The sequence below is a fragment of the Esox lucius genome, chromosome 7 (assembly GCF_011004845.1).
Source record: "Esox lucius isolate fEsoLuc1 chromosome 7, fEsoLuc1.pri, whole genome shotgun sequence".
Classification (NCBI taxonomy): domain Eukaryota; kingdom Metazoa; phylum Chordata; class Actinopteri; order Esociformes; family Esocidae; genus Esox; species Esox lucius.
Window position 1 is genome coordinate 38,179,537 of NC_047575.1, and position 26,575 is coordinate 38,206,111.

Below are 26,575 nucleotides of genomic sequence, written 5' to 3' on the forward strand. Positions count from 1 at the left end.
CTATCCTATCAATATGGGCCAACATTTCTAAAGAATGCTTTCAGCACCTTGTTGAATCAATGTCACGTAGAATTAAGGCAGTTCTGAAGGCGAAAGGGGGTCAAACACAGTATTAGTATGGTGTTCCTAATAATCCTTTAGGTGAGTGTATGTTAGATAGGCGTTCAATAGCTTGGTTATCCATATCAGTAGCTAGCATCTCCGTGTATTTGGCAGACTCCACCCCCCATAAACACTGAGTCAACTAAGAAACATCTTAATCACCTCCGAACAACCCTGACTTTCCTCGATAACCCCGAGTTAAATCTGAGTAGGTTGAACACCCTTCCTAGTATAGCCCTCGAGACTGTAACCTAATCATTTACTACAGGAACTGTGGAATTGTTCCTGGTCATCAGTCTTATTGAAGGGCCAGGACAGGAACACACAACAGATACTGAGGAACAAAAAAACAAAATACCAGGTAATATTTAATTTTTTATTAACAATAATAATAATAATGTCATAGTAATCCACAGTTGAACAAACACAGCTTTAAAAATGCAGAAGTGGGGAAAGTCTAAGGAACAAGATTCCCCACTAGACCAGTGATTGTACTTCACAATGGGTATGTCCTAAATGGCAGCCTACGCCCCAGCTTAGTGCATGACTTTAGACCAGGAGCCTATGTTCAAAATAATGTACCTAGTTCAAAATAATGCACTACAGGTGCTGTTTAGTACCCAACCAGTCTCAGGGATAGTGTTAGTATAGGTACCGGGAGTTGTAAAGGAGAATATAATGACCCTAACAACTCATTATTGATAAGACAATGGAACTTGTTTGAAGTCCCCGCTATTCCTGTAGATCCTGCCTGGTGTTTTCATTGCCAACTCAAACCCAGGAGTTTTACCGTAATGATCATGTGACCTGACCACGGACATCAAGGAGCCCTTGTTGTGAGGAAAAACTCAACGTCCTGTTTCAACCTCCAGATTAGTCGTGTTGTGCATTTAATCCCACAGTTTGATATGATTCTCCTTCCCATGTCTGACAATGTCAAATCCATGGATAATTGTGCTCTAAAAAGGTTAATCATGAATTATTCTGTGGGCGCGCAACAGATTCAGTGGTTTCAGTTGGAGGACTGTGGGATGTAGAAATAACAATGGGTTAGCAGTTGTATTGCCCAGGTAGGGGGATGTATTGTTCGTAATACGATAGGAAAATAAATAGATCACTGCTCCTGTTGGTTATACACTAAGGTTCTCTAGATAAATACATCTGCTAAATGGCCAAAACATGAATGGAGAAAGACACAAAGAAAACTTTTGTTCGATTTAAACACACTTGGACAACTTTGGTTGCTAGTGTGTTTGAAGTATCAAACAGTTGACCAGCCGGGTCAACAGACCAATGGGTTAGTCAGTTAGATCAATAACATGGATCAAACAACCAGAAATACTGTAACTCTGTCTGCTAAATGTGCTGTCCTGATTGTGATACGTTTTTTTTTCCATGAGCAGGGATCAGGAAGTAATTAGTGATATGATCATTGGTGGACAATGCTTCTATGCCAATGAGATTTTAACAACCCATTACTAATTATAAAGTTGGTTGGATTTCTTAACATTAACAACATTGTCAATTTTTTTTAATCATCCACATTGATCAGTTTGTCAGTGTAAAAAAATTGATATATTCTGGTCAGTGATGAACCATAACAACTCTGAACCTTCTGTTATCTGAATTTGAATAATTTACCAGAATTTTAGCTTTTGAGGGATCTCCCAGTCTAGACCTCGTATCGCCCAGTGCTATGGCAGAATATGTAGGCAGCTTGAAACAGCTTTGCGTGTCAGAATGGCATCAATCCAGTTGAATGTATTTCACCATAATGGACTCAGCCAGCTAACTTGCCTAAATATTACGCTTTATTTTTTTAACTTTAAAAACTTGAAATGGGCACGGTCTAATTAAGTTGTGATTATTTCTGGTTATCAAAGTTAGCTGGCTCACTCATTGATCCTACTTGGTAGGAAGCCCCTTTGGTGGGCTGGTAGTCAGTAACGGCTGGGGTTCTGTCAAATGTTTTCATTCGAACCAAACTTCAAAAGAAAATTCAAGTAAAACAGGAATCCTATTACTACTATGAAGTCATATCCTGCCACGTCCAAGACAATGTTTGAGAAGTGAGTAATACTGGACAGTTAAATGTCATGTAAACTAAAAGTATAAGATACGTTTCTGTTTTTACAAGATGAAAATAAAATTACGATTTGAAAAATGACATTGCAACGTAGACGTGAGTGTGAATGAAAGGAATGCTATTTTAGAAGAAAAAAAAACCCTTTGCTTTATAACAATTAATCTGAGTGCTCTAATCAGCCAATGTAGAGCAGAACAGTAAGTGTTGTCAAGCTAGCAGAGTTGGTCTTCCCAGAGGACAGAGGTCTCATCTTGTCTCTACGTTGAGTCCTCTAGGTATCTCTATGTATTACAAAAGCAGACCCCTTATGTAAAGGATTAGGCCACAGCCCCATGGGCACCTATTAACTATGTAGCACACTACTCCTGGCTGGACTGCATGGGCCCTGGTTTAGCGCACTTCATAGGGAATATGGTGTCGTTTTGGGAGCCAGACCGGGTTTAGAAGTTACACACAGCCCTTGTGTTTCAAATTCCCACCAGCAAAAATACAAGCTATCATTCCTGTGTTGGAAAAATAGAATTCTTTTGGCAACAAGACGTCATAGTACAATGTCAGTGTGTGTTTCAGTGTCTGTCTGTCTCTGTGCGCGTGTGCACGTGTGCACGTGTGCACGTGTGTGTGTGTGTGTGTTTTCGGTGGAGGCAGCATTAATGTGGTCCGCCTCCCAGCAGATGACGGTAGGATTGTCAGGGCATGGTCGGGGTGGGGCCAGTTCAACACTCCACTCCGTAACAAACTGCTTTGCAACATAACATGTTTTCCAAAAGGTATGAGCATGTCTTACGACAAGTTCAGGTTAGTCACTTCCCACTCTGCGCATGTTGCATCCAGTTGTTTCTGGTGAATCCACCCCTATAGGAGGAGTACAGCTATGCTGGTAAGGGAAGAGGGGGCAGGAGGAGGGGGAGAAAGGTATGGAATCAGGAAAAAGGCAGGGCTAAACAGGGTCGAAAAACTGAGTTTAAATGGACAAGGGGTTGTTCTTCCCTCCTCAAACGCCTCCTTTTTTTAAAGCTTATATGAATGAACCTCCTTTGCCATGTCACTTATCCCTCCCCATTTAGGAGACATTACTCCTCCCCCGCCGGTCAATCATCTGCCTCCATCTCCCTCCTCAGAAGACATCACTGTTCTGCACATTGGCGTAGTCTTCGCGTCGCACCCAGATGACATCACAGAGATCGTTCTCGACTCCGCCCTCCACAGCGCACTGCTTCCTGAGAGGGGTAAGCCTCACGGGAGGGGCAGGCGACCGTGAGCGGGGAGGGACCGGGGATGAGGGGTGGGTCTTAACTCTGTCTCCACCCTCACAGAGAACACCATGGAAGCTGCTACTCGTCACCTCCCCCACTCGGTTCAGTCTCCTCTTAATCTCCTCCTCTTTCACGATCACTCCCGTCCTCTCGTCCAGAGCCACTCCCTCCATCCTTTGCTCCAGGAGGCTGGGTTCGGCGGACGAAGCCCTGACTGACTGGCAATACTCGTCATCGTCGCTCAGAATGTCAGTCTCTTTCACCTCCCCCGTCATGCCCCCCTGGTCGTCGTAGCGACCAAGCTCAAACTGTTCCTCCACCCAGCGGTCCGTGTCGCCTGCCTTCGATACCACCTGCTGCTCCTGAGGCTTCTGGGTAGGGAGCAGGGTGTTGTGGGATGGCGTGGGCTGGTGGGAGGAGTCAGGGTTGGAGTGGGCGTGGTTAAAGTCTGAGTATTCATTGTTTCCATGGAGAATGAGGTCTGTGTCGATGGTGAACCGGTTTTTAACCAGCCTCCTCCGACCCAGGGTCCGAGATGGGGCTGAGACTAAAAGAGAGACACAGAGACCATCAGGACATTTCCTCTGACAGGAGAGTCAAGCTGCTAGGCATTAATTTACCAGTAATTACCTCCAGGTTAAATAAAGACTTTTCACTGCATGATGATGATAAAAGACTATCTGTTCTCTTCCACATGAATGTCTCCGGGTGCAAAGTCATTACACGGCATGATCAATTGAAGCGGACACACACCTGTTCTGTTCATGATCAATAAAAACAGACACACACACCTGTTCTTGTCATGATCAATAGAAACGGACACACACACCTGTTCTTGTCATGATCAATAGAAAAGGACACACACACCTGTTCTGTTCATGATCAATAGAAACGGACACACACACCTGTTCTGTTCATGATCAATAGAAACTGAAATCCAACACTACTGTTGTTTGCTCCTTGGGGTTTAAGGCCGGGTGTCTCTGTAAAGCACTTTGTGACAACTGCTGTTGTAAAAAGGGCTTTATAAATACATTTGATTGATGATCAATAGAATCGGACACACACACCTGTTCTGTTCATGGCAGGTCTGTTTCCCTTCACTGCATGATCAATAGAAACGGACACACACCTGTTCTGTTCATGGCAGGTCTGTTTCCCTTCACTGCATGTTCAACAGAAACGGACACACACCTGTTCGGTTCATGGCAGGTCTGTTTCCCTTCACTGCATGATCAATAGAAACGGACACACACCTGTTCTGTTCATGGCAGGTCTGTTTCCCTTCACTGCATGTTCAACAGAAACGGACACACACCTGTTCTGTTCATGTTCAACAGAAACGGACACACACACCTGTTCGGTTCATGGCAGGTCTGTTTCCCTTCATTGCATGACCAATAGAAACGGACACACACCTGTTCTGTTCATGGCAGGTCTGTTTCCCTTCACTGCATGACCAATAGAAAGGACACACACACCTGTTCTGTTCATGGCAGGTCTGTTTCCCTTCATTGCCTGATCAATAGAAACGGAAACACACCTGTTCTGTTCATGGCAGGTCTGTTTCCCTTCATTGCCTGATCAATAGAAATGGACACACACCTGTTCTGTTCATGGCAGGTCTGTTTCCCTTCACTGCATGACCAATAGAAAGGACACACACACCTGTTCTGTTCATGGCAGGTCTGTTTCCCTTCAGGTTACAGAGTCGTTTCCCTCCGAAGGGGACATACTGCTGGTTGGGAGGAAGAGACTCCGTCTTCATCAGCTGACGTCGCTGTTTGTCTCTCAGAATGGAATGGACTGCCTTTAGAAAGTCCTTCTTACTGTCCACGGAGCTGGAGGACAGGGACAGACATCTTAGACAAACCCACAACTACATTACAGGGAGGTGGGATGTCACAGTACAAGGAGGTGAGAGGTCAAAGTACAAGTAGGTGGGAGGTCACAGCTCACCTGCAGCACAGCTGAAAGGTCCTCTCTGGTCTCCCCTCAGACTCTGACTTCACATGGATTATCTCACACAGCGCTGAACCTTCCACATCTAAATAAGACATGGATTATCTCACACAGCGCTGAACCTTCCACATCTAAATAAGACATGGATTATCTCACACAGCGCTGAACCTTCCACATCTAAATAAGACAGATTATCTCACAACGCTGAACCTTCCACATCTAAATAAGACAGTGGTTATCTAACAGAGACAGAGGTAAGACAAGGAAAGAGAGGGAGAAGGATAGGGAGAGATAGGAAGACAGAAGTTGTCATTGTAAACCCACAAGTTCTATCAAGGACTTTATTTTTTACATGCATGGGATTATCATCAAAATACAACCATGCAGTTGGAAATCGACCAAAATTTGAAGTACCTTGGTCCTAATATCAAGTTTTATAGTCCCCTCTCCTTTGCTACCACTTTACTCATTACCTTATATGGACAAAACATACATTCCTCTGCCACCTAAGACCCACCCCTTATTCCTTCATTGTGACTTGTAAACTTCTCACAGCATAATATAGAAATTAATATGAGTGATAATAGAAAATAAAAACAACTGCCTACTTAATAAAAAGTCAAATTATCATCAAAACATAATATTTTGGTCTTCAATTTCAAATTGCTAACACATCATTAAGGTAGGAGATGAGATAAGTGGAGGGTAAGAGGTGTTGAGCGTTGGGTAAGAGAGGGTTGAGCGGTGGGTAAGAGAGGGTTGAGCGGTGGGTAAGAGAGGGTTGAGCGGTGGGTAAGAGAGGGTTGAGCGGTGGGTAAGAGAGGGTTGAGCGGTGGGTAAGAGAGGGTTGAGCGGTGGGTAAGAGAGGGTTGAGCGGTGGGTAAGAGAGGGTTGAGCGGTGGGTAAGAGAGGGTTGAGCGGTGGGTAAGAGAGGGTTGAGCGGTGGGTAAGAGAGGGTTGAGCGGTGGGTAAGAGAGGGTTGAGCGGTGGGTAAGAGAGGGTTGAGTGTTGGGTAAGAGATGGGGAGGTATGATGGAGATGTGGACAGTGACATACTTGCAAGGGCACGGACTTGAAGGGCATCTATTGAAATCATGTGACGAAAACGGAACAGATCCCTGTCATCTGACACAGTGGCACGGTGAGCGGCTCCCTGAAATGCGCACACACTGACACACACACACACACACACACACACACACACACACACACAGGCCAAACATGCTTTTAGAGGAAGGCAGGTATGTATAGAACTCAGCTCTTCATCTGACAGTAGAGCAACCTGGGCTAAGTGGTCTAATGTGTACAGGACCCACATTCAGACAGCATTAACCCAGATACCGTCTGCCCTGTTGAAGCCTCATTATGCCTGTTGAAAACTAAAAGCCTTCCCTCTATTAACAGGACCACCAAAGGCCCCTTTAGAACACTTAGGCCCCCAGCAGTCTACAGTGTGTATAGGCGTCCATCTAACTGCCTGTTAGACATGCCGTTTTCTCTGTCAAGGCATAATTCAGGAAAACCGGGAAAATGGGGCACTCACCATCTTCTTCTTCTGCTTGGAGGAATCTCTGTAGACAAACACCACTGCCGTCTTGAAAACTGGAAAGGAAGAAAGGGATGAACAAGGGAGAGGAGCACTGCAAAAGCTCTCAACCACTGTCCCCAGAAGCCTAACTACTGACACACATAACAAGGGCCTCAGTCCCAGGAAAGGCTCCCATCACCCGCCTCAACCTTAGTCAATATCACTGACATGTATTAATTGGTACTAGAGATGGCAAGAAGGTGAGTTGTAGGGGTGCCTAGTGTATTGGTCTGAGAGCTCCCGGGGGGGGGCTAGTGTCTGGGAGTCATGCCCCACCGAAGGCAGCCAGCTCTGGGTCCCTCTTGCCCTTGACCAGGGAGGCGGGAGGGTTGATCCACTGCATGGTCGAGTGGAGGAGCAGGTCTCCCATAGACAGGTCAGCCACCTGTGAGACACACACACACAGACACACACATATGACTTCCTTCTGTGAAATGTTTAACTGACATGTTACAAACGCAAGCTGAACAATGAACTCATTTGCATTACGGGTACATTTTCTGTGACATTTTTGAGAAAGACTCACTAGATTACTGTTGTGTGAACTTGCTTGAGAAACAACATTCCAAAGTTAGCATGCGTGGTTTTGAAAATAGCCCTCCACCCGGTGATATGCGTGTGTGAAAGAACCTAATCAAGTTCCTGTGACGAGTGCATTTGTTCCGTGATTGACACGCTCAGTCCTGCGTGGTACCTCTCGAACATACCGGTGTAAATTCAAAAAGGTACGGAAATTATTGTGCAAAGTCTGTTGAGAATTGTAAGGAATACCTCCTTCTTGTCTGAGGTCTGTTCGCTGATGAGCTGGTCAAACACGGCTCCAAACTCCTCGTGGATCTTCTGCATCTCGTTGATGTGGCTGGCCACCTTGTTCATGGCCTTCATCGCGACTGAGGAAGAGGAAGAGGGAGAGTGGAGCTCACTACACTGATGTCACAACTAATACACACATACTACTCCATGTTATTCGGTATCATTCAGTATCCTCATCAGCGCCTCCCCTGTCCATAAACGAGTACGGCTCCCTCACTCACCCCCCTCCCGGTCTCCCTTTCTCACTCCCTCTCCATCCAACGTCCTCTTGCTCCGTGCTTACCGTCCAGATGATAGTGTTCTTCGCTGTCAGGGTCCGTGAGAGAGTAGAGCTCCCTCAGCAGTAGGGGGTACTTCAGGACCCTCTGGATGGGTTTGATCAGGTAGGACTCCAGTGTGGAGGAGTGCTGCTGCCGGGGGTTTCTCTCTGCCAGGAAGGCCTTGAAGTCCGGGTCGGTCTTGGCTGAAATCGCCAAACACCACAGAAATGATTATTATACACGACACGACCGTAAAAAGTAGTTTTGAGTAAAGACAGGAGAGGGAAATGAAAATCTGCACAAAACATGTTTTAGTGTTAAATGTCGGTACCTTTTGCCAGGACTTTGGGCACCTTCGTGTGGCTGGCACAGAAAGCACTGTAGATCTTAAAGCGGTCAGCATAGTACAGAAAGGATCCACCCAGGGAAAATAGAACTTTCTGGAGAAGGTTAAAGGAAAAATGTTATGGATTCAAAAACATTCTTCCTAATTGACCTCAAACCTAGATGGGTTTTTATTGGTATATATCTCATATTCAATGTAGAACCTTCAGAATATATTTTGAAAAAATGTTCCTGGTTAAACTTAAGACATTTTTTGTAATCCCTGGGCAGATTTATCATTCAAGCAAGTTAAACAGTTCTCTTCAAGCCAGTTAAAATTAGCTAATTTAGAATGCCTGAAGTATCTGTGTGCGATTATTTGAAGATTTACACTACCAGTCAAAGGTTTGGACACACCTACTCATTCACAGGTATTTCTTTAGTTTTAATATTTTCCATATTTAGAATAATAATGAAGACATCAAAACTATGAAATAACATATGGAATCAAGTAGCAACCAAAAAAGTGTAAATACGTTTATAGATCAAAATAAAATTTCATATTGTAGACTCTTCAATGTCAACAGCCGTAGCCTTGACGACAGCTATGCATTCTCTCAACCATCTTCATGTTTAGGCAAGAAAGGTTAGGTTGAGGTGAAGGGTCAGAAAAACAAGTGTGTGCCCACTTTAAATTGTTGGACTCTCTCTAGTTGGTCCAGGTCAGCTACTAGCCTGGTCCCATCTTCCAGGGTCTTGAGAAACTCCACCTGGAACTCCAACATCTCCGTCAGGTTACCAAACAGCACATCCAGCTGGAGGAGACACACACAAGTCAGTCCACACAAACAAACAACAACCCGATATGAGATGACCGTTCACGCGTTGGCTTCCGACCTACCTCATCCTGGCTGAGGAATCTTTCCCTTTGTAGAGGAGTCAGGTAACGCTCAATCAGACAGCTCAGATCCTAGGAGGAGGAGAACCACTGAGTGAGTGATCAAGATACTGACAAAGAGAAAAAATCAAAAAGGGTTTAGGGCATGTTTATTGTGGCATTGTGCGTGTTCTGCGGCATCATGTGTGTTCTCTGTGGTGTCAATTGTGAGGACTTTTTTGGTAGACCAATTGATTCCCATTCAAAATGATCTGTTGTCTAACCCCTGACCCTAACCTTAGCCTTAACCCCTAAAACGACAATACAACCCCAACAAAAAGTCCTGACAGGTATAGTAACACATAGAAACTACCTCACTGGCACAAACCACAATCCCACACCTACACAAACACACACAAATACTACTGCGCCTACACAAACACACACAAATACTACTGCGCCTACACAAACACACACAAATACTACTGCGCCTACACAAACACACACAAACACTACTGCGCCTACACAAACACTACTGCGCCTACACAAACACTACTGCGCCTACACAAACACTACTGCGCCTACACAAACACACACAAATACTACTGCGCCTACACAAACACTACTGCGCCTACACAAACACTACTGCGCCTACACAAACACTACTGCGCCTACACAAACACACACAAACACTACTGCGCCTACACAAACACTACTGCGCCTACACAAACACTACTGCGCCTACACAAACACACACAAATACTACTGCGCCTACACAAACACACACAAATACTACTGCGCCTACACAAACACACACAAACACTACTGCGCCTACACAAACACTACTGCGCCTACACAAACACTACTGCGCCTACACAAACACTACTGCGCCTACACAAACACACACAAATACTACTGCGCCTACACAAACACTACTGCGCCTACACAAACACTACTGCGCCTACACAAACACTACTGCGCCTACACAAACACACACAAACACTACTGCGCCTACACAAACACTACTGCGCCTACACAAACACTACTGCGCCTACACAAACACACACAAATACTACTGCGCCTACACAAACACAAATACTACTGCGCCTACACAAACACACACAAATACTACTGCGCCTACACAAACACTACTGCGCCTACACAAATACTACTGCGCCTACACAAACACACACAAATACTACTGCGCCTACACAAACACACACAAATACTACTGCGCCTACACAAACACACACAAATACTACTGCGCCTACACAAACACACACTTACCTTGACGTATGTTCTTTCTGTCTCCACGAGTTCACTAATAACCTTCCGTAGTTTGTCGGCGTGTGACATGTGTCTCTGGGTGGCAGCGCCCACCGTGGGAGGAGGGGGGGTCACGGGGCTGGGAGAGTGTGAGGAAGAAGAGGACGAGGAAGAGGAGGAGCGGCGCGGAGGAGGGTCAGAAGGATTCATCTCATGGAGACTCTGACAGAATGCTGTCATCTGCTCTGTACTCTGGAGATGGAGTGAGGGGGAGAGACAGAAAGAGAGAGACTTAAAAAAAATATATATAAAACCAAAAGCACAGAGACTCCAATAATTGAGAATAACTTCTTCAATAATGTGAGACATGTTGAAATTCAGCTGTGCAAAACATTAATTGTCCATGAGAAAATGTATCTGATTCTGAGTGGAGGTTATTTCCCTGACATCTGGAGCCAAGGACACATAACCTCAATCTTTAAAAGTGGTGACAAATTTGACCCGGACAATTGCTGAGGCATTTGTGTGAACAGTAACCTGAGTAAGGTCTTCTATGGTATTGTAAATGAAATACTTAACTTCCGTACCTTCATAGTTCTTAACTTCCTTAACTTTCTTAACATCCCAAGTAAATGCCAAACTGGATCTTTACCAAAACATCAGACAACTGATCATATTTACACCCTACAATCCCTGATATATAACAATGTTCATTAATAAAATAAGGCTAAACTTAATGCTTGCTACACTGACCCCCAAAAAGCATTTCATTCTATTTGGCAGGACGGTTCTACAAAGTTATTGGAAATGGTATGCAGGAAAAACATACATAACATAAAATCATTGGTACACTGGCAATATGCAGAATCTAAATTGGCAAGGAAAACTAAAATCTGAAAAACTGTACAGGCGGTGAGGCCTACGCCAGGGTTGAACTCTGAACCCTGTGCTCTTCAAAATCTACATCAACGATATGGCCAATATTCTAGAAACATGCTCAGCCCCTGGCATTAGTCTTCACCAATCAGAGGTTAAATGCTGGCTCTGCAGGTCCTGACGCCCGGGGCTGAGCATGTTTCTAGAATGTTGGCCATATCGTTGATGTAAATAGCCTACAGCAGAAACTGGACCTGTTAGAGCGGTACCGCCAGAGCCGATCCCCGGGGCTTTGTTCACAAATGGGTTCTACCAACACACTGAAGCCTCAGGACAAGAACCTCCAATCAGTCAGAATGAACCAAATTACACAATAGTTAAGACAACACCACATGATGTTTATGGGAAGCACAAAGCGAAACATGGCGCTATTTGACCCGATACAGGCTCAGTGAGAACAGCCCTGCCGATGCAACGGGAAGACATGGGTGCATGTAGTGGAAAGGCTGGATGGGAAAAAATATAAAACAACTTGAGTTGTTTCCCAAAATGTTAACCCATTATTCAAGGATTCAGGGGCCTCTATAATGAGAATAAGATACGCATCATTTTTGGGAGGACCAGACAGCTGTGTATTTGAGGCATAGTATGTTGAACACTGACACAAAATGACAGTGTCTCACAGTCTGAACCGGTCCATTCCCTTTAAATGCTCTCCATCCATAGTTTTTCCCACTGAGGAAAACAAACTGACACACAGCTCACACACAACATAAAGCCATGTGCAATTGTAGATATTTGCTTGAAAACAGATTTTGCTCCAAACTGTTAGAAGTTAAATGTCCGACTCCTGTCATCGTGTCCCTTAGGTCAAGACACAGTTCACCAAAATCGCCACTGAAGAAATGGTAAGAACTCAAACTCCCCACAATGCCCTGCTCTCTCTCTCACTCTTTCCCACACCCCTGCTTGTTCACCCCCACAGCCCCTCCCTCTTCTTTCTCCTCATGGGATATCGACCCGCAGGTTTAAAAAAGACCAAAGGAGGTCAAACCAACAGGAGGGGAGAGAGGCAGGGTTAGGAGTTACCATGGAAACCAACGTTCGCTTCCTCCCACACAAGACCTTTAGGGACATGATCTGTTTGGCGCACCTGAGGCAGAGACACACACACACACACACACACACACACACACACAAACACACACACACACACGGTGGGAGGGAGGAGCCACCCCTCCGGGCCACGCTGAATCTCACGCTTATCAACAACTTGCATGACAAGAGGAAACACGCCAAACCGCTATCCCAACTCCTCCACGACTGTCTTCAAACAGACGCCGAAAACATTGGCTTGGTTAAGATAGTGTCTATGTATACATACACACTGTATCTATCCAAATAAACATTTAGTAACATTAAACCAAATACGGACCCTACCATTTCTGTAGATTTCAATAAACTACATGATTTCCATTAATTTCTATATAGCTAAAAGTCAAGAAAGAATGCAACTCAAAAATGGAGGACTATGACCCCTTTGTCTATAGTCTACTTTTAGGTCAAGCAACCATCAACTATCCTATTGGGAAACAGGGAACTACTTCTTTAAGAATGGGAACAGGACTGTGTTTTATTGAATGCTGTCTCTATCAAACACCCAGTGTAATATGACACTGTGTATTTAGGGCTATAGAGATCACCATTCACACACACACCCACCCACACCCACCATCCACACACACACCCACCAACACACAGCCACACCCACCAACACACACCCACCAACACACACCCACCAACACACACCCACCTCATTAAGTTATTCAACATAATAACATTATAATACCATACTGGTGACTGTCAAACCAGTTGGACCCGTTGGTCTTGGTCGTGTTTCGGATTATGTTCAGACAATTAACATTAAATGTTGGTAAAAACTGACTGCCTGCCTCTAACATCCCTCATTTGATGTCTTCAGTCCTGAGAGGAAAAAAAATATCTAAGAATGTGTGTAAATATCTGTTAAGGTCACTCAAACAGGGATGTGGTGAGAATTATCATCCAGAGGACGTCTTCCTGGTTTATCTGGTAACAGAACCAGCCTGTCCAATAACACACATTCAGAGCACAATGTCTTCCTGGTTTATCTGGTGACAGCACCAGCCTGTCCAATAACACACATTCAGAGCACAATGTCTTCCTGGTTTATCTGTTGACAACACCAGCCTGTCCAATAATACACATTCAGAGCACAATGTCTTCCTGGTTTATCTGGTGACAGCACCAGCCTGTCCAATAACACACATTCAGAGCACAATGTCTTCCTGGTTTATCTGGTAACAGAACCAGCCTGTCCAATAACACACATTCAGAGCACAATGTCTTCCTGGTTTATCTGTTGACAGCACCAGCCTGTCCAATAACACACATTCAGAGCACAATGTGTTCCTGGTTTATCTGGTGACAGCACCAGCCTGTCCAATAACACACATTCAGAGCACAATGTGTTCCTGGTTTATCTGGTGACAGCACCAGCCTGTCCAATAACATACATTCAGAGCACAATGTCTTTCTGGTTTATCTGTTGACAGCACCAGCTTGTCCAATCAGGGCTGTCATGGTCAATTACATGGTCTGCTTTCACGCACAGAGAAGTGTACCACTGGTGATTGCATGGTGTGTCTGCGGTTTGATAAATGGTGTGGAAAGCACTCTTGTGGGATTCAAACCAGTTTTGGCCAGATAAATGGAAAAACATCTCAGGAAGGACTCACTCGCACTGACATTTTTTATTGTGTTATTTCCATGCCTACACACACTCGTTTAGTGTTCCAACCAGTTCTGACATCCAACACGCCAAGACAAGTCTCTTTTCAGATATCTGTCACACACACACACACAGCTGTGAATAGCATTGTTATATATTATATATACTATTTCACAACACACAGACAGATTCATACAACTGCTTGCAGCCCTGTACAGACAGGTATGAGGGGCAGGGATGAATGGAGAAAACCAGGTACTGACCCCTAACCCCTGACTCCTGACCCAGCTGTACTGAAGGAGACACACTCAACCATGTACCCCTACAGTACACAGCATTTCTTATTACATGACAAAAAACTTAGAATACTATAAATATACACTACAGTAAACAGATGCTGCATTTCCACTGGTGCTTAATCCTAAAGTCCAGGGCTTAGCACCAAGTGAGAGCCGGGCCACTAGGCCATGGCCTAGTGGCCGACTGGCGCTGGCCCGTGTCAATGGAAACAGAAAATTATTTGGACTTTAGGGGTAAAACACTGATGTTTGGCACCAGTGGAAATGAGGCATTAGAAGGACGACAGGAGGATGGCAGGGTTAGAGGGACGACAGGAGAGAGGAGGATGACAGGGTTACAGGAATGACAAGAGAGGATGATAACAGCGTTAGAGGGATGAGAGGATGATGACATGATTAGTGGGATGACAGTAGAGTGGAGGATGACAGGGCTAGAGGGTTGAGAGGAGGAGAACATCATCATTAGAGGGATGAGAGGGGAAACCAGTCGGATGTAGGATTAGATTAGGGTCTGAATATTTGCATTTAAAATGATTGGGCAGGGAAATGTGCCTTTTCTACATACATTTTTTAAAATGCACGTAAGGCCCCATTTCACACTAGATAATTTCACACTATTTACCCACACGACAGACTGCACACAGCGCTTTAGATCTGATCGGTCAAACAACCAATTACTAAATCGGAATTGGCCTACCTGTGTAAGTGTAGCCATTTGAAAAATAAATTTGCTAAAGCCAGACTCAGTAAGTGCAAAATAACAAAATTTTTGGAGCTTTGTTTTTTATCTCTCAAATTAGAAATATTACCTCTTTATTGTACATTTTCAGGGCATTTAAAACAACCCTGGAAATACAAGCATTTATTTCATTGACCATTTTGTGTTTGTTTGGCAAAGCTATATGACGACCTAGGGTGAGATGTAGCCAATATCAGATCCTGGTCACACTGTGCATGCAGAAATTATTCACATCTGAAAGCATAGATCTGTGAATAATGTCAATGAAGTCGAAGTTCACTTATAAGCAAGTCATATACTGACATTTTACAGCTAGCAAAGAAGTTTTGTGCATCACTGATCAGTATTTAGGAAGTTAGTCATGAAAGCTAGCATAAAGAACTAAGCTAGCATAATGAACTAAGCTAGCATAATGAACTAAGCTAGCATAATAAACTAAGCTAGCATAATAAACTAAGCTAGCATAATAAACTAAGCTAGCATAATAAACTAAGCTAGCATAATAAACTAAGCTAGCATAATAAACTAAGCTATCAAATCTGTCATAGCTAAATAAAATGAAAGGAATGGGGCAAATCATTGTAGCACATACAAAGATACATATACAATACCAACACTTGCTAGCTACTATTTATTAGTTAGCAGCTGTTAATTTACATGTCCGTTGCTGTGATGCCTATTAGAATAGTAACTTAACAGAGGTAGATAGCTTTGCCTCAGCTGCTGCTGATTGAAAGCATAGCGGAGATCTTTTGACCTACACAGATTTAGGGGCATTTAACTAGGTAGTCACACTCAGTAATAGATCGTTTTGTTTGTAACATCTAGTTTTGGAGGGATTGCCTTTTTTTTTTTTAACAAAACTGCCATGACTTTTCCTAAATAGGCGTATATTACATTGTTCTGTGGTCAGAATTCTAAACCCACAAAAGAAACTATTTAGAGATGATCTACCTGTTTTCTTACCCTGTTTTCAGACTTAAATCGTTAATAGCCCAGGGCATTTAGTGTTGGTACCCAGGCACTGATCACCCCTCACTGAATGCATGATGTCAATGAATGAACGCACGATACTCCCAGATAATCAGAGCCTCGGTTGAATTTGAATGAACTTACAAATGAAATACAAGATTTCCATGACCATTCAAAAACTGAATTAGGCTATTATTGAAAAATTTTACAAACCATATAGGCCACTTAACACACATGACTGTTTTGCAATAGGAGATTCAGCTTATTGTGTAGGCTAATTCATCAAATGTAAATCTAAAATGTAAATCTACAAATGTATTATGCTAAATAATTATTCACAAAACGGAATACCAAGGATATTGTTTACCAGTCACCAATTACCAATTTAGCAAACATATTACAAGTTACTGTTTTTATTTTAGGAAAGAGAAACTAAATCGCACATATCCTGCCCTCTCTCTTTGAGATTTGTCTGCTTATTTTACTGAAGATTAATATTCTTCAAATGTATTAGGCTAAATAATTGTTGGTCAATTTGAGATCCAGGGCTATTCATAAAAGATTTGGGGCTATAGCCCCGGACGCCCAGGCCTAACGAAGCCACTGCTCTGCACACCTGAAGTACCCCAACATATGCCTTTTCCCTGTAAGCCTATGGTCCTGGGTCTTCTAAAGTACCCCCCCGGTGCATAGATCAAGGACTCCTATGGGTCTTAGTACCCCAGGTTGGGAACCACTGTACCAGTGTCACTAACTTGCCTAATGATGAGGATATTAAAGGGTTTACACACAGACAGTACAGACATACGGATACACCCACACAAAGAGAAACAGACACTCACCAGCTTCAGCATGTTAGCGACCGAGTAAGAGGATCGTTTGGTTTTCCTGAGAACAGACATTGCCCCCTCTGACCAGGTCACACGGGGGGGGTCAAACACCAGGTTGAAGGTCACATGGCCAAGGGTAAGGTTCCTGTGTGTCTCCTAGTGGCCCACTGCTTCATCAGTGCCAATTTGTTCATAGCTCAACACCTTATGGACTGAACACCCAGCCGACCCTCTGGCTGTCTCCAATACAACAAGACCTCACCCAGCCAGGTCAAAGTCAAGAGGATGTGAGATACCACAGAAAGACAGGAAATGGCCAAAGTGAAGGACGACGGGCACACTGAGTAACACTACAACAACACAAACACACTCTTCAGAGAGACAGGAGCAACAGAGAGAGGTGGAGAGAAATAGAGGGAGGATGAAAGGGACACGATGGGAGGAGACAGGAGACTGTTCATGCAGGAAAATAGCACGCGCACTTGTGCTGTAATTCCAGCTCATTCTGACTCTGGCGTGAACCCTGCATGGTAACACCTCAATCTCATTGGCTGTTGACTGTTTACATATTCAGCAGAATGTATGACTCTGCAGAAAACAAATGTTCACAAAACTGTCCATAAAAGAGGCATTTAGCCGCCCAGCACTGTGACAATGCCCATTAGCAACATCTTCCAGCTGTCTGATCCCAAAGAGATGTCTCAAACAGCTTCCCTATTCTCTAGTCTTTTGTTGCCTTGATCAAAAAAACTGCGTGGACAAAACCTCTTAGATCAAAGTGGTCAGAAAATGTTAAAAGGTCATGCAAACTAACTGACTTGATCGTCCTTACCTATTTATTCATCTCCCGAAACCTTAATGATACCCGTATTCAACCTACAGATATATATATATATATATATATATATATATATATATATATATATATATATATATATATATATATATATATATATATATATATATATATATATATATATATATATATATATATATATATATATATATATATATATATTATTACAAATTAGTTTAAAGAAGTTTAAAGGACACTAGCATGGCTCCAATTTTTTAAAAGTCTATAAAAGTCTATATTTTATATTAAAAAAAGAGAACCCACAAGAACCCCTATAGAGTCCCTGGTCCCTATATGCATTAAGACAGAATAGGGCACTATATAGGAAAGAGGTGGTATTTGGGGCAGACTCCACAGTGAAAAGACACACAGGGACGGCATGTACAGTACCAGTCAAAACCTCTCCCATTGAAACAGTTTGATAGAAGCTATAACCTTACATAACACTGTTGACAGATAGGGCAAGGCAACACACACAAAGAATGTTAGTTGGCTGGGTAAGTAAGCCTTTCAATCTGTCGCAAATAGAACACAGACAATAGATTCACCCACGCGCACACGCGCACACACACACTAGGCAATAGAGTGAGAGAGACAGTGAGAAAGACCCGGAAAGTAAAAGAGTACGAGCGAAACGACATACCTTTACTTGTGTCATCCCAGCACAAAGCCCCGTCCTCTCTCCGTCCCACACCAACAAACAGAGAGAAAACAAGAAAGCAAGACAGGAGGAGAGAGGAGACGAGTATCAACCTGCTCTCGCACACCCACACCACAAATGGAATCTCAGAAAGACGTCATGCCATGCCACGCACACCGAAATACACAAAACCAACAGCTCTTCAACCAACTGCTTGTGTCCTTATCAAAGAAAAACCCATGGGAGACAGGAAAAACTCCACTTCCTTCTGGTGAGGAAGGTCCCTTTATCTCATTCACACACACACACACAGGTTTACTTAACAAAATGGGGACACCAAAGTTGATTGTCCTTTAAAAAATTCTACGGTCCCTAACCCTAAACGTAACCCAAATATTAACCTCTGTGTCATAACATTGGCCTAAACATAGCCCTAATGCCTAACCCTTAACCTAACCCGCAATGCCTAACCCTAAATCTAACCCTAACAACTCATTTTGCCCTAAATCTAACCCTGACCTCAAATTTAGCGCTAAATCTAAATTGTTTGTCCCCATTTAATAGTTAGGTCAGAAACCCACGCACACCACAACACACTAGTTCTCATTAGGTCAGAAAAAATTTTCACAAGACCATGCCATTTTGGAAAATAAATGTATATATACACAGTATTGTGCAAAAGTCTTAAGTCACATTACAATATAGTTTTAAACAATCTGGGCAGTGTTTATTTGCTCATTAAAACCCTATATAACATTAGAATAAGTACAAATAAACTACAATAAAAATAAAGAAGAATTCAGCCCTTGTTTGGTCAAGTGGTCTGGACCAGTGCCTGAGACAGGAGAAATTAGCAAAACCTTCTTTGTGGGTTGTTGATATATTGTGAGATGACTAGATACCTTATAAGACAATTATATTTTGGACAACATACAGTCTCGTTCTTTATCAAACAAATAAACGCAAACTGCCCAAATAAATAGCTTTGCACAATTTCCTCAGAGGCCTAAGACAAACAGTATATAACTGTTGTGACAGAAACACAGCACTGACTCTACGTAGCTGACTGAAGAGAGGATAACCAATCTTTAATGTAATCAACTACTTGGTCCATGAAACATGTGTCTATCACAATACATAAAATGTCAAGCAACACATTCTGTATTTTAAAGAACCACAGCTCATAGATTTCTATATGAGAAAACAGTTTACTTTATGGGCAAGCAAGAGAGAGGCCATAACGGCCTCTAGTGGATCTTAATAGAACCACAGGCGAAGATACTGTGACAGCGTGAGCACAACTAAAGGAAAGGAGAAAGCGATTGATGTAGGGAGGGGAGAAAGGCCAGCTGAATGTCCAGGTGTGTCCTGTCATCTGGTAACAACCACCTGGTATTAGGCAGTGGGGGGACAACCATGAATGTTGTTTGAGCCAAGGCCTGAGGGGGGGGGGGCATTTGGTTGGCTTACATATAATTATTAATTTGTCAGTCAGTATTGTATTCAGTACTGTCAAGAAGGTTAACAGTTTTTAAACAGAAGAATTGCATTGATGAAGGGATTCATGTTTTTTTACTCTTTGCTGTTTTTCTTTATACAGCATTATGATTAAACCCTTTTCTGTAAAAAATATTTGTTCTACCAACAGCCAATCAATGATAACCTAACACCTACAGCCAATAAGAGCGATACCCTAAAACCAACAGCCAATCAGGGTGATACCCTAAACACCAGTGTCAACATAACTTTGTTAAAGCTGCACTAGATAGAATTTTTTCAGTCCCGGTGGAATGTCATTTTATCATTTTTGGAGCACGCCGCTACTTCCCAGCCAATCCCTTTCCAGCCAATCGCCTTCTGCGAGACAGGCTTTCCTCCTTGGATTATTTTCCTGGATGATATTATATATAGCATAACTATGCTGTAAGGGGCGAAGTTTGCTCACTGTAAGAAACTATAATGGCAGCTAGAGACCAGGACTAGTCTAATACAGCATACACTACAAAAATAGCAAAGCGAAAGAAGGCTTAGACCAACTCTCTGTAGCTAGCTTCCAGAAACCCTAAGCTAACATTAGCAAGGCTAAGAAGAACATTGTCGAACTCTGAGTTAGTGCATTTTTTGGAACAGGTAATTCAATGTTTCATATTTTAATTAGGAACGTGATTCTCTATCGGGCATTGGTGCAGAATCGCTTTCTGATGGATGAGTAATTGTAAAATGCTGTAATTGTTTTTTTTGCTGAAAAAAATTCTACATAGTGGAGCAAAAAAAAAATCTTCACATTTAACCAATAAATGTGTCTAACTACAGTACTGTAGCCATCTTACTAAAACATTGCCACCATGCAACCAAAACTTGGAGCACAGAAATGGAAGGACAAATCTAAAAGAGAACATCTAAATACGTGTAGCAGTTCAGTAATGGCTGATTGGGACTGAGTAGGTTATGAATTGAAAAGATGTGACATAATTACCTGTGTTGAAAACAAAGGGATTTGAATGTGGCCTAGTTATGAATTCAAGCATTAAACAATAAAAGGTTTATGACTTGTTTTTTGGACAATTATTTAATTACTATTAATAAATGTTTTGGCCCGTGGTTTGGGTCCTAAATGTTATATACTGTCCCGGGCCCTGTCATCCCTGGTCATCCCATCTCACTAAGATCACTATCATCCCACAACCCAATGAGCACCCAATTATCGTTAGGCTTTCTTAACAAGGTGGCTCTACTCGTTAGGTGCTCTTAATTAACTCCTCTGTCTGTTTCCTCCAGCACTTTGCAAGGTAATTTATCTCTGCTAAATGATCTGGATGTGCTTGGATAATCAGCCAACTAGGCTTCGAGGGGAAATTAAATGGTCCTTTTAAATTTGGAAGACCCCTTACTCCACGTCCTCTGTGTTAAATGAGATACTGCTGTCGTCTCCGATACTTCACTAAGGACAGTCCAGCGCAGAGAGAGAAATGGAGGTTGGTCAAGCCCCGGGGGCGGACGTTTACCCATCTATATGTCGTGACACTCCTTTATTGTGAAAGACAAAGAGGGCAGGAAAAGGGTGAGGAGAAAGAGGGGTATGATGTTCAGGGGGATGAGGGCACAAAGGGGTGAGAGGGGAGAAGGAGTGAGGAAGGAGAGGGACAGGCTGGAGGAAGTATAGGAAGGATAGGAAGAAAGATGGGAGTGTGAAGAAAGGATGAAGACAGGGCGGACGAGGACAGGGCAGGCTAAAACAAAGATAATCCTGTACTGCCTGAAACCCCAAATCAGACAGAATGCCTCTATGCATTTTACAAACAACAGAAACGCCTGTCTCCATTTTCATTTTCCTGTTTTCTCTATTGTTGTGGAAATGCCTTTTCCCTGTTTTCTCTATTTTTGTGGAAATGCCTTTTCCCTGTTTTCTCTATTGTTTTGGACATTTCTTTTCCCTGTTCTCTCTATTGTTGTGGAAATGTATTTTCCCTGTTCTCTCTATTGTTGTGGAAATGTCTTTTCCCGGTTCTCTCTATTGTTGTGGAAATGTCTTTTCCCGGTTCTCTCTATTGTTGTGGAAATGTCTTTTCCCGGTTGTCTCTATTGTTTTGGACATTTCTTTTCCCGGTTGTCTCTATTGTTTTGGACAATTCTTTTCCCGGTTGTCTCTATTGTTTTGGACATTTCTTTTCCCGGTTGTCTCTATTGTTTTGGACATTTCTTTTCCCGGTTGTCTCTATTGTTTTGGACATTTCTTTTCCCTGTTCTCTCTCATTCTTTGTCTCTGTGCTGCTGACTGACGTAGGTCCCGGTGGTTACCGGTTATCAAGCGTTGCCGTGGTGATGGAGGTGACAGCCGTATCCAGGGATGACCGTCTGGAGTGTCGATATCATGATTAGACCAGACGGAATTTTAATTAGAGACATACTACACTGTCACTGTCTGACACACACACAAAGACCTCTGCACACACATGCACGCGCGCACACGCACAACTCTGACACTCCGTTCTGCCTGCCTGCCTGGACCCCTGTCTGTCTGTCTGTCCGGACCCCTGTCTGACTGGACCCCTGTCTGTCCAGTCCTCTGTGCCTGGCTTTCTTCATACTACCACAACCTCATACTACCATCCACAGGTTATCAGATCTGTCCTATCTATAAATATACACCTCATTTATTGGATACCATTAAATGCCTGCATGTGTTCCAATAGTGGCACAATCGTGTCTTCCTACAGCAGCATTGGGTACATGTTAGTGTATGTGTCTGTACGTCTCATATCTTCCCATCTGCTTCTCTCAGGCAGCCCATGAAATGACCTTCGCTCAAAGGTCGCCACTATCAGATGAGAAACCTTCCGCCGACCAGACACACAAAGTGTGTGTGCGTGGTCCCACCACTTACCCTCTGTCCTGTGTCAGGGTGGTCCATCTGGTCAGGTTCTGTGGTCTCCAGACACAGAACCAGGCCTTTCTCCACAGTGTCATCTGGACTGACCACTGTCAAACCTGATACCTCATCTAGAATGTCCTCTACCAAAGGGGGGGGGGGGGGGGGGGGTGTTCGAAGAGAAAAGGGGAAGAAAAAAAAGTCAAAAATGTAAATGTTAATGTTTTTCATGTAATGGCCGCTCCCTGTTTCCATGTGATGCATTGTTGGACTCTTCTCAGAAAACAGCCGTAGGACCTTGTTGTTGGACCCTCTGAAGGGTGACGGGACACAGAAACCCTGACAGCTAAACACGGTGCTTAATTAACTCCTATACATATTAATCTCCCTGTGATCTTCAGCAGCAGCAGAACCCTGACAGAACCCTGACAGCCAATATTATACGAATATTAACCCGCTGCACAGAGAATACTAAGCATGTCCTTGAAATGATGTCAGTTAGGTTGTGTGTGTGCGCGCGTGGTGTTGTTTTCCAAGCTGTCTACTGTACTGCAGGCTACGACATAATGAGGATACTCCCCCCCCCCCCCCCCCCCCCCCCCCCCCCACCTGTTCACCTTTTCAACCGTCCAGCTTGTCTGGCTGAAGGTGAATGGCCACAGAAAGCTGACCTAGATAAGCTCCACCAATCAAAAAACTGTCAACGTAGCAAATACTATTTATAGAAATAAATTTACTAGAATTGCATTTTTGGTTTTATTTGTGAATTAGATCCCAACAGGAACCCACAAACCTTGGGTGACACACACAGGTTACGTTCACACCAACCCGTTCCTCATTACAGCACAATCACTCATAACATTTGGAAATAACTAACCATGGTTCTCAATCAGTTTTCTTCCATTTAGTGTAATGAACATAAAATATATATGGGGTGCATTCATTCTGTTGGGACCATTTCATCAAGCCTATTTTCTACTGGACAAATCTTTTGCTACTGTTTGCACAAATGTATACAACCATGACGTCTATATGTTTTAAATGTACTAAAACAGTCTAAATCAGTTTCAATCAGTTTTAATCCATTTGGTGTCTAACGAACATGGCCAGGATTCTCTTAGACAATTTCCCTGGAACCCGTTATTTTCTGTTTTCCTACATAAAGAAGAATAAAGTTTCAATAAAGAAGAAAACACGAAAAAAAACACCTTGGCTTTGGGAATATATGTCGGTGCAGGCATCAAGTTCTGCCGGGTTGGAGCGTCGAGGGATCAGAGGACAGAGGTCACGGGGGTCCAGCTTCGGTAGGGTGCTCACGCTCAGAGACAACGAGGGCTCAACAAACGCTGACCTCATATCCTCCTGGCCCAGTGCCAATGCCGGTTTACCGTTCAGCAGTAGGATCTCATCTCCCACACACAGGCCTGGTGAGAGGGACGGACACGGACACACACACAATTACAAAAAAACATTTTTGACCGTGTATTTTCTCCATATCAAAATTGGTTCACGGAAGGTACGTTTTGGTAAAATCTTTCCTTTAAGATTCCTAATCATCCCCCAGTGACAACCATTTTCCCATTAATATGCAAATAGCCATTGCCCCCACAGCACTGCATGTGCTCTGGTAACCTCAACCTCCAGGGGCCCTAACTTTCAGGGGGCCCCAACCTAATATTTATTACTACTAGAATTAGGTTGGCAGGCCCCCAAACCAAAAACCATTGAATTTACTTAAACTGCAGTCCAGACTCTCAGCAAAATGTGTAGGAGAGTCAGAGCTAGTGAGCTACAATGAATTTCTGGAACCTAATAGTCAGATTTTTTGGAGAGGGTAGTTTATTTATTTTTATCTTAGGACTTCAGAAATTGGGCGTCCTAATATTAAAACACTGAAAACTGGACTAACACAAACACAGCCCAGTGTTCAGACCCAGACTAACACAAACGCAGCCCAGTGTTCAGACCCAGACTAACACAAACACAGCCCAGTGTTCATACCTAGACTAACACAAACGCAGCCCAGTGTTCAGACCCAGACTAACACAAACACAGCCCAGTGTTCATACCAAGATTAACACAAACACAGCCCAGTGTTCAGACCCAGACTAACACAAACACAGCCCAGTGTTCAGACCCAGACTAACACAAACACAGCCCAGTGTTCATACCCAGACTAACACAAACGCAGCCCAGTGTTCATTCCCAGACTAACACAAACGCAGCCCAGTGTTCAGACCCAGACTAACACAAACACAGCCCAGTGTTCAGACCCAGACTAACACAAACACAGCCCAGTGTTCATACCCAGACTAACACAAACGCAGCCCGGTGTTCATACCCAGACTAACACAAACGCAGCCCAGTGTTCAGACCCAGACTAACACAAACACAGCCCAGTGTTCAGACCCAGACTAACACAAACACAGCCCAGACCAGTTCAGACATGCATGGTGAATTACTCCACAGCCAAGGAGAGGAAGACTCTGTTGAGTTCTAGCCAGCCATGGAAGTCCCTCTAACAGAGGTGCCATTGCCGAAGTTTCAATACGAAGAATAAGATTAACACTAAATGACTAACATGTAAGAATTTTTTTTTTTTGGGTTAGCCACAATCCAGGAAAATAAATATCCACCTTTCTCCTTGTTAACTGCCAGGAACAAAAATTTTACTACAAGATCTGTTCAGGTGATTTAAAATAAATATTCCTTTTCTTACAGTCAGAGTTCATAATCAGTGATGGAGAGGTTTCTACCATATGATCTTTCTTACAGACCATGTGTTTGACTGAACAAAAGAAGGAAGTCATGGTATCAGGAAAGGCCTTTGATTGACAGGCTATTTTCCCACCCCCTCCCCACCTGTGTTAGTTCAGTCCTAATTAGAAATACATCCAATTATGCTGTGTGAAGAGCATTACATGGTATCCGACTTTCCATATGGGAACAGAATCCCGTGTGGCTCCGACTGGCTTGGGGCAGATTCCTGCTGGTTTGATTCCTGCTGGGGCCACTCATAAGACTGTGTGGTTGGGATGAAGGAGTCAGTTAAATGGCATATATATATACATATATATATATACCAGTGGAGGCCTTAACTGAGGGAAATCGGCTCATGTTAATGTCTGAACTGGATTAAATGGAATAGAGTTCCAGACATTAAGCCCAGTGTGAGATCACATTCTATTTCCTCCATTTCAACCATTTATATGAGCCAATTCTGATCTGATACAAACACAGTAGGGTGTTTGGTGGAGCAGTTGTAGTCCAACACGGTTATTAGAGCAGCCGGACAGACATCCATCTCACATCTCTCTTAATGGAAGCAGCAGACAGTCTGTTGGGCTGAGATAGGGCTTGAATTATAGTAAACTGAGGGAGAATGCACAACCTCTGGGCTAACACTTTCACATTTCCTTTCAGTCTCAAATAAAGGCTCTAAAATATATACACACACACACACACGGCCCCAAGGCATGACCCAGTTGTCTGGGATGCGAAATATCAGTGGTAGTGTAGAGAGTGTCTGTTGGACACAAAGGCCTGTCACCCTCTGGCCATACCATTGTGTGTGTGTGTGTTTTTGTCCAGAGATTGTTTTGTTTGTGAGACTAAAAGGAAATGAGGAAAGTGTGTGTGTGTGTGTGTGTGTGTGTGTGTGTGTGTGTGTGTGTGTGTGTGTGTGTGTGT

The 26,575-nt window shown here is 43.3% G+C and overlaps 1 protein-coding gene across 2 annotated transcripts in view; it reads right to left on the reverse strand.

Annotated features, from left to right (window-relative positions):
- Nucleotides 1–464: 464 nt before the first annotated feature.
- The window catches only part of tiam1a (TIAM Rac1 associated GEF 1a), a 78,248-nt gene continuing 52,137 nt past the window's right edge, over nucleotides 465–26,575 (reverse strand). For both annotated transcript variants that reach the window (XM_010897240.5, XM_020048448.3), the window contains 14 exons: nucleotides 24,094–24,309; nucleotides 22,901–23,028; nucleotides 10,556–10,786; nucleotides 9,293–9,361; nucleotides 9,081–9,206; nucleotides 8,399–8,507; nucleotides 8,091–8,270; nucleotides 7,766–7,884; nucleotides 7,271–7,379; nucleotides 6,950–7,008; nucleotides 6,463–6,559; nucleotides 5,404–5,491; nucleotides 5,113–5,285; nucleotides 465–3,991 (listed from right to left, as the gene is read on the reverse strand). In XM_010897240.5, coding sequence (XP_010895542.2) covers nucleotides 3,306–3,991; nucleotides 5,113–5,285; nucleotides 5,404–5,491; nucleotides 6,463–6,559; nucleotides 6,950–7,008; nucleotides 7,271–7,379; nucleotides 7,766–7,884; nucleotides 8,091–8,270; nucleotides 8,399–8,507; nucleotides 9,081–9,206; nucleotides 9,293–9,361; nucleotides 10,556–10,786; nucleotides 22,901–23,028; nucleotides 24,094–24,309 — 2,390 coding nt within the window. In that variant the 3' untranslated portion in view covers nucleotides 465–3,305. The remainder of the gene's footprint in view (nucleotides 3,992–5,112; nucleotides 5,286–5,403; nucleotides 5,492–6,462; nucleotides 6,560–6,949; nucleotides 7,009–7,270; nucleotides 7,380–7,765; nucleotides 7,885–8,090; nucleotides 8,271–8,398; nucleotides 8,508–9,080; nucleotides 9,207–9,292; nucleotides 9,362–10,555; nucleotides 10,787–22,900; nucleotides 23,029–24,093; nucleotides 24,310–26,575) is intronic.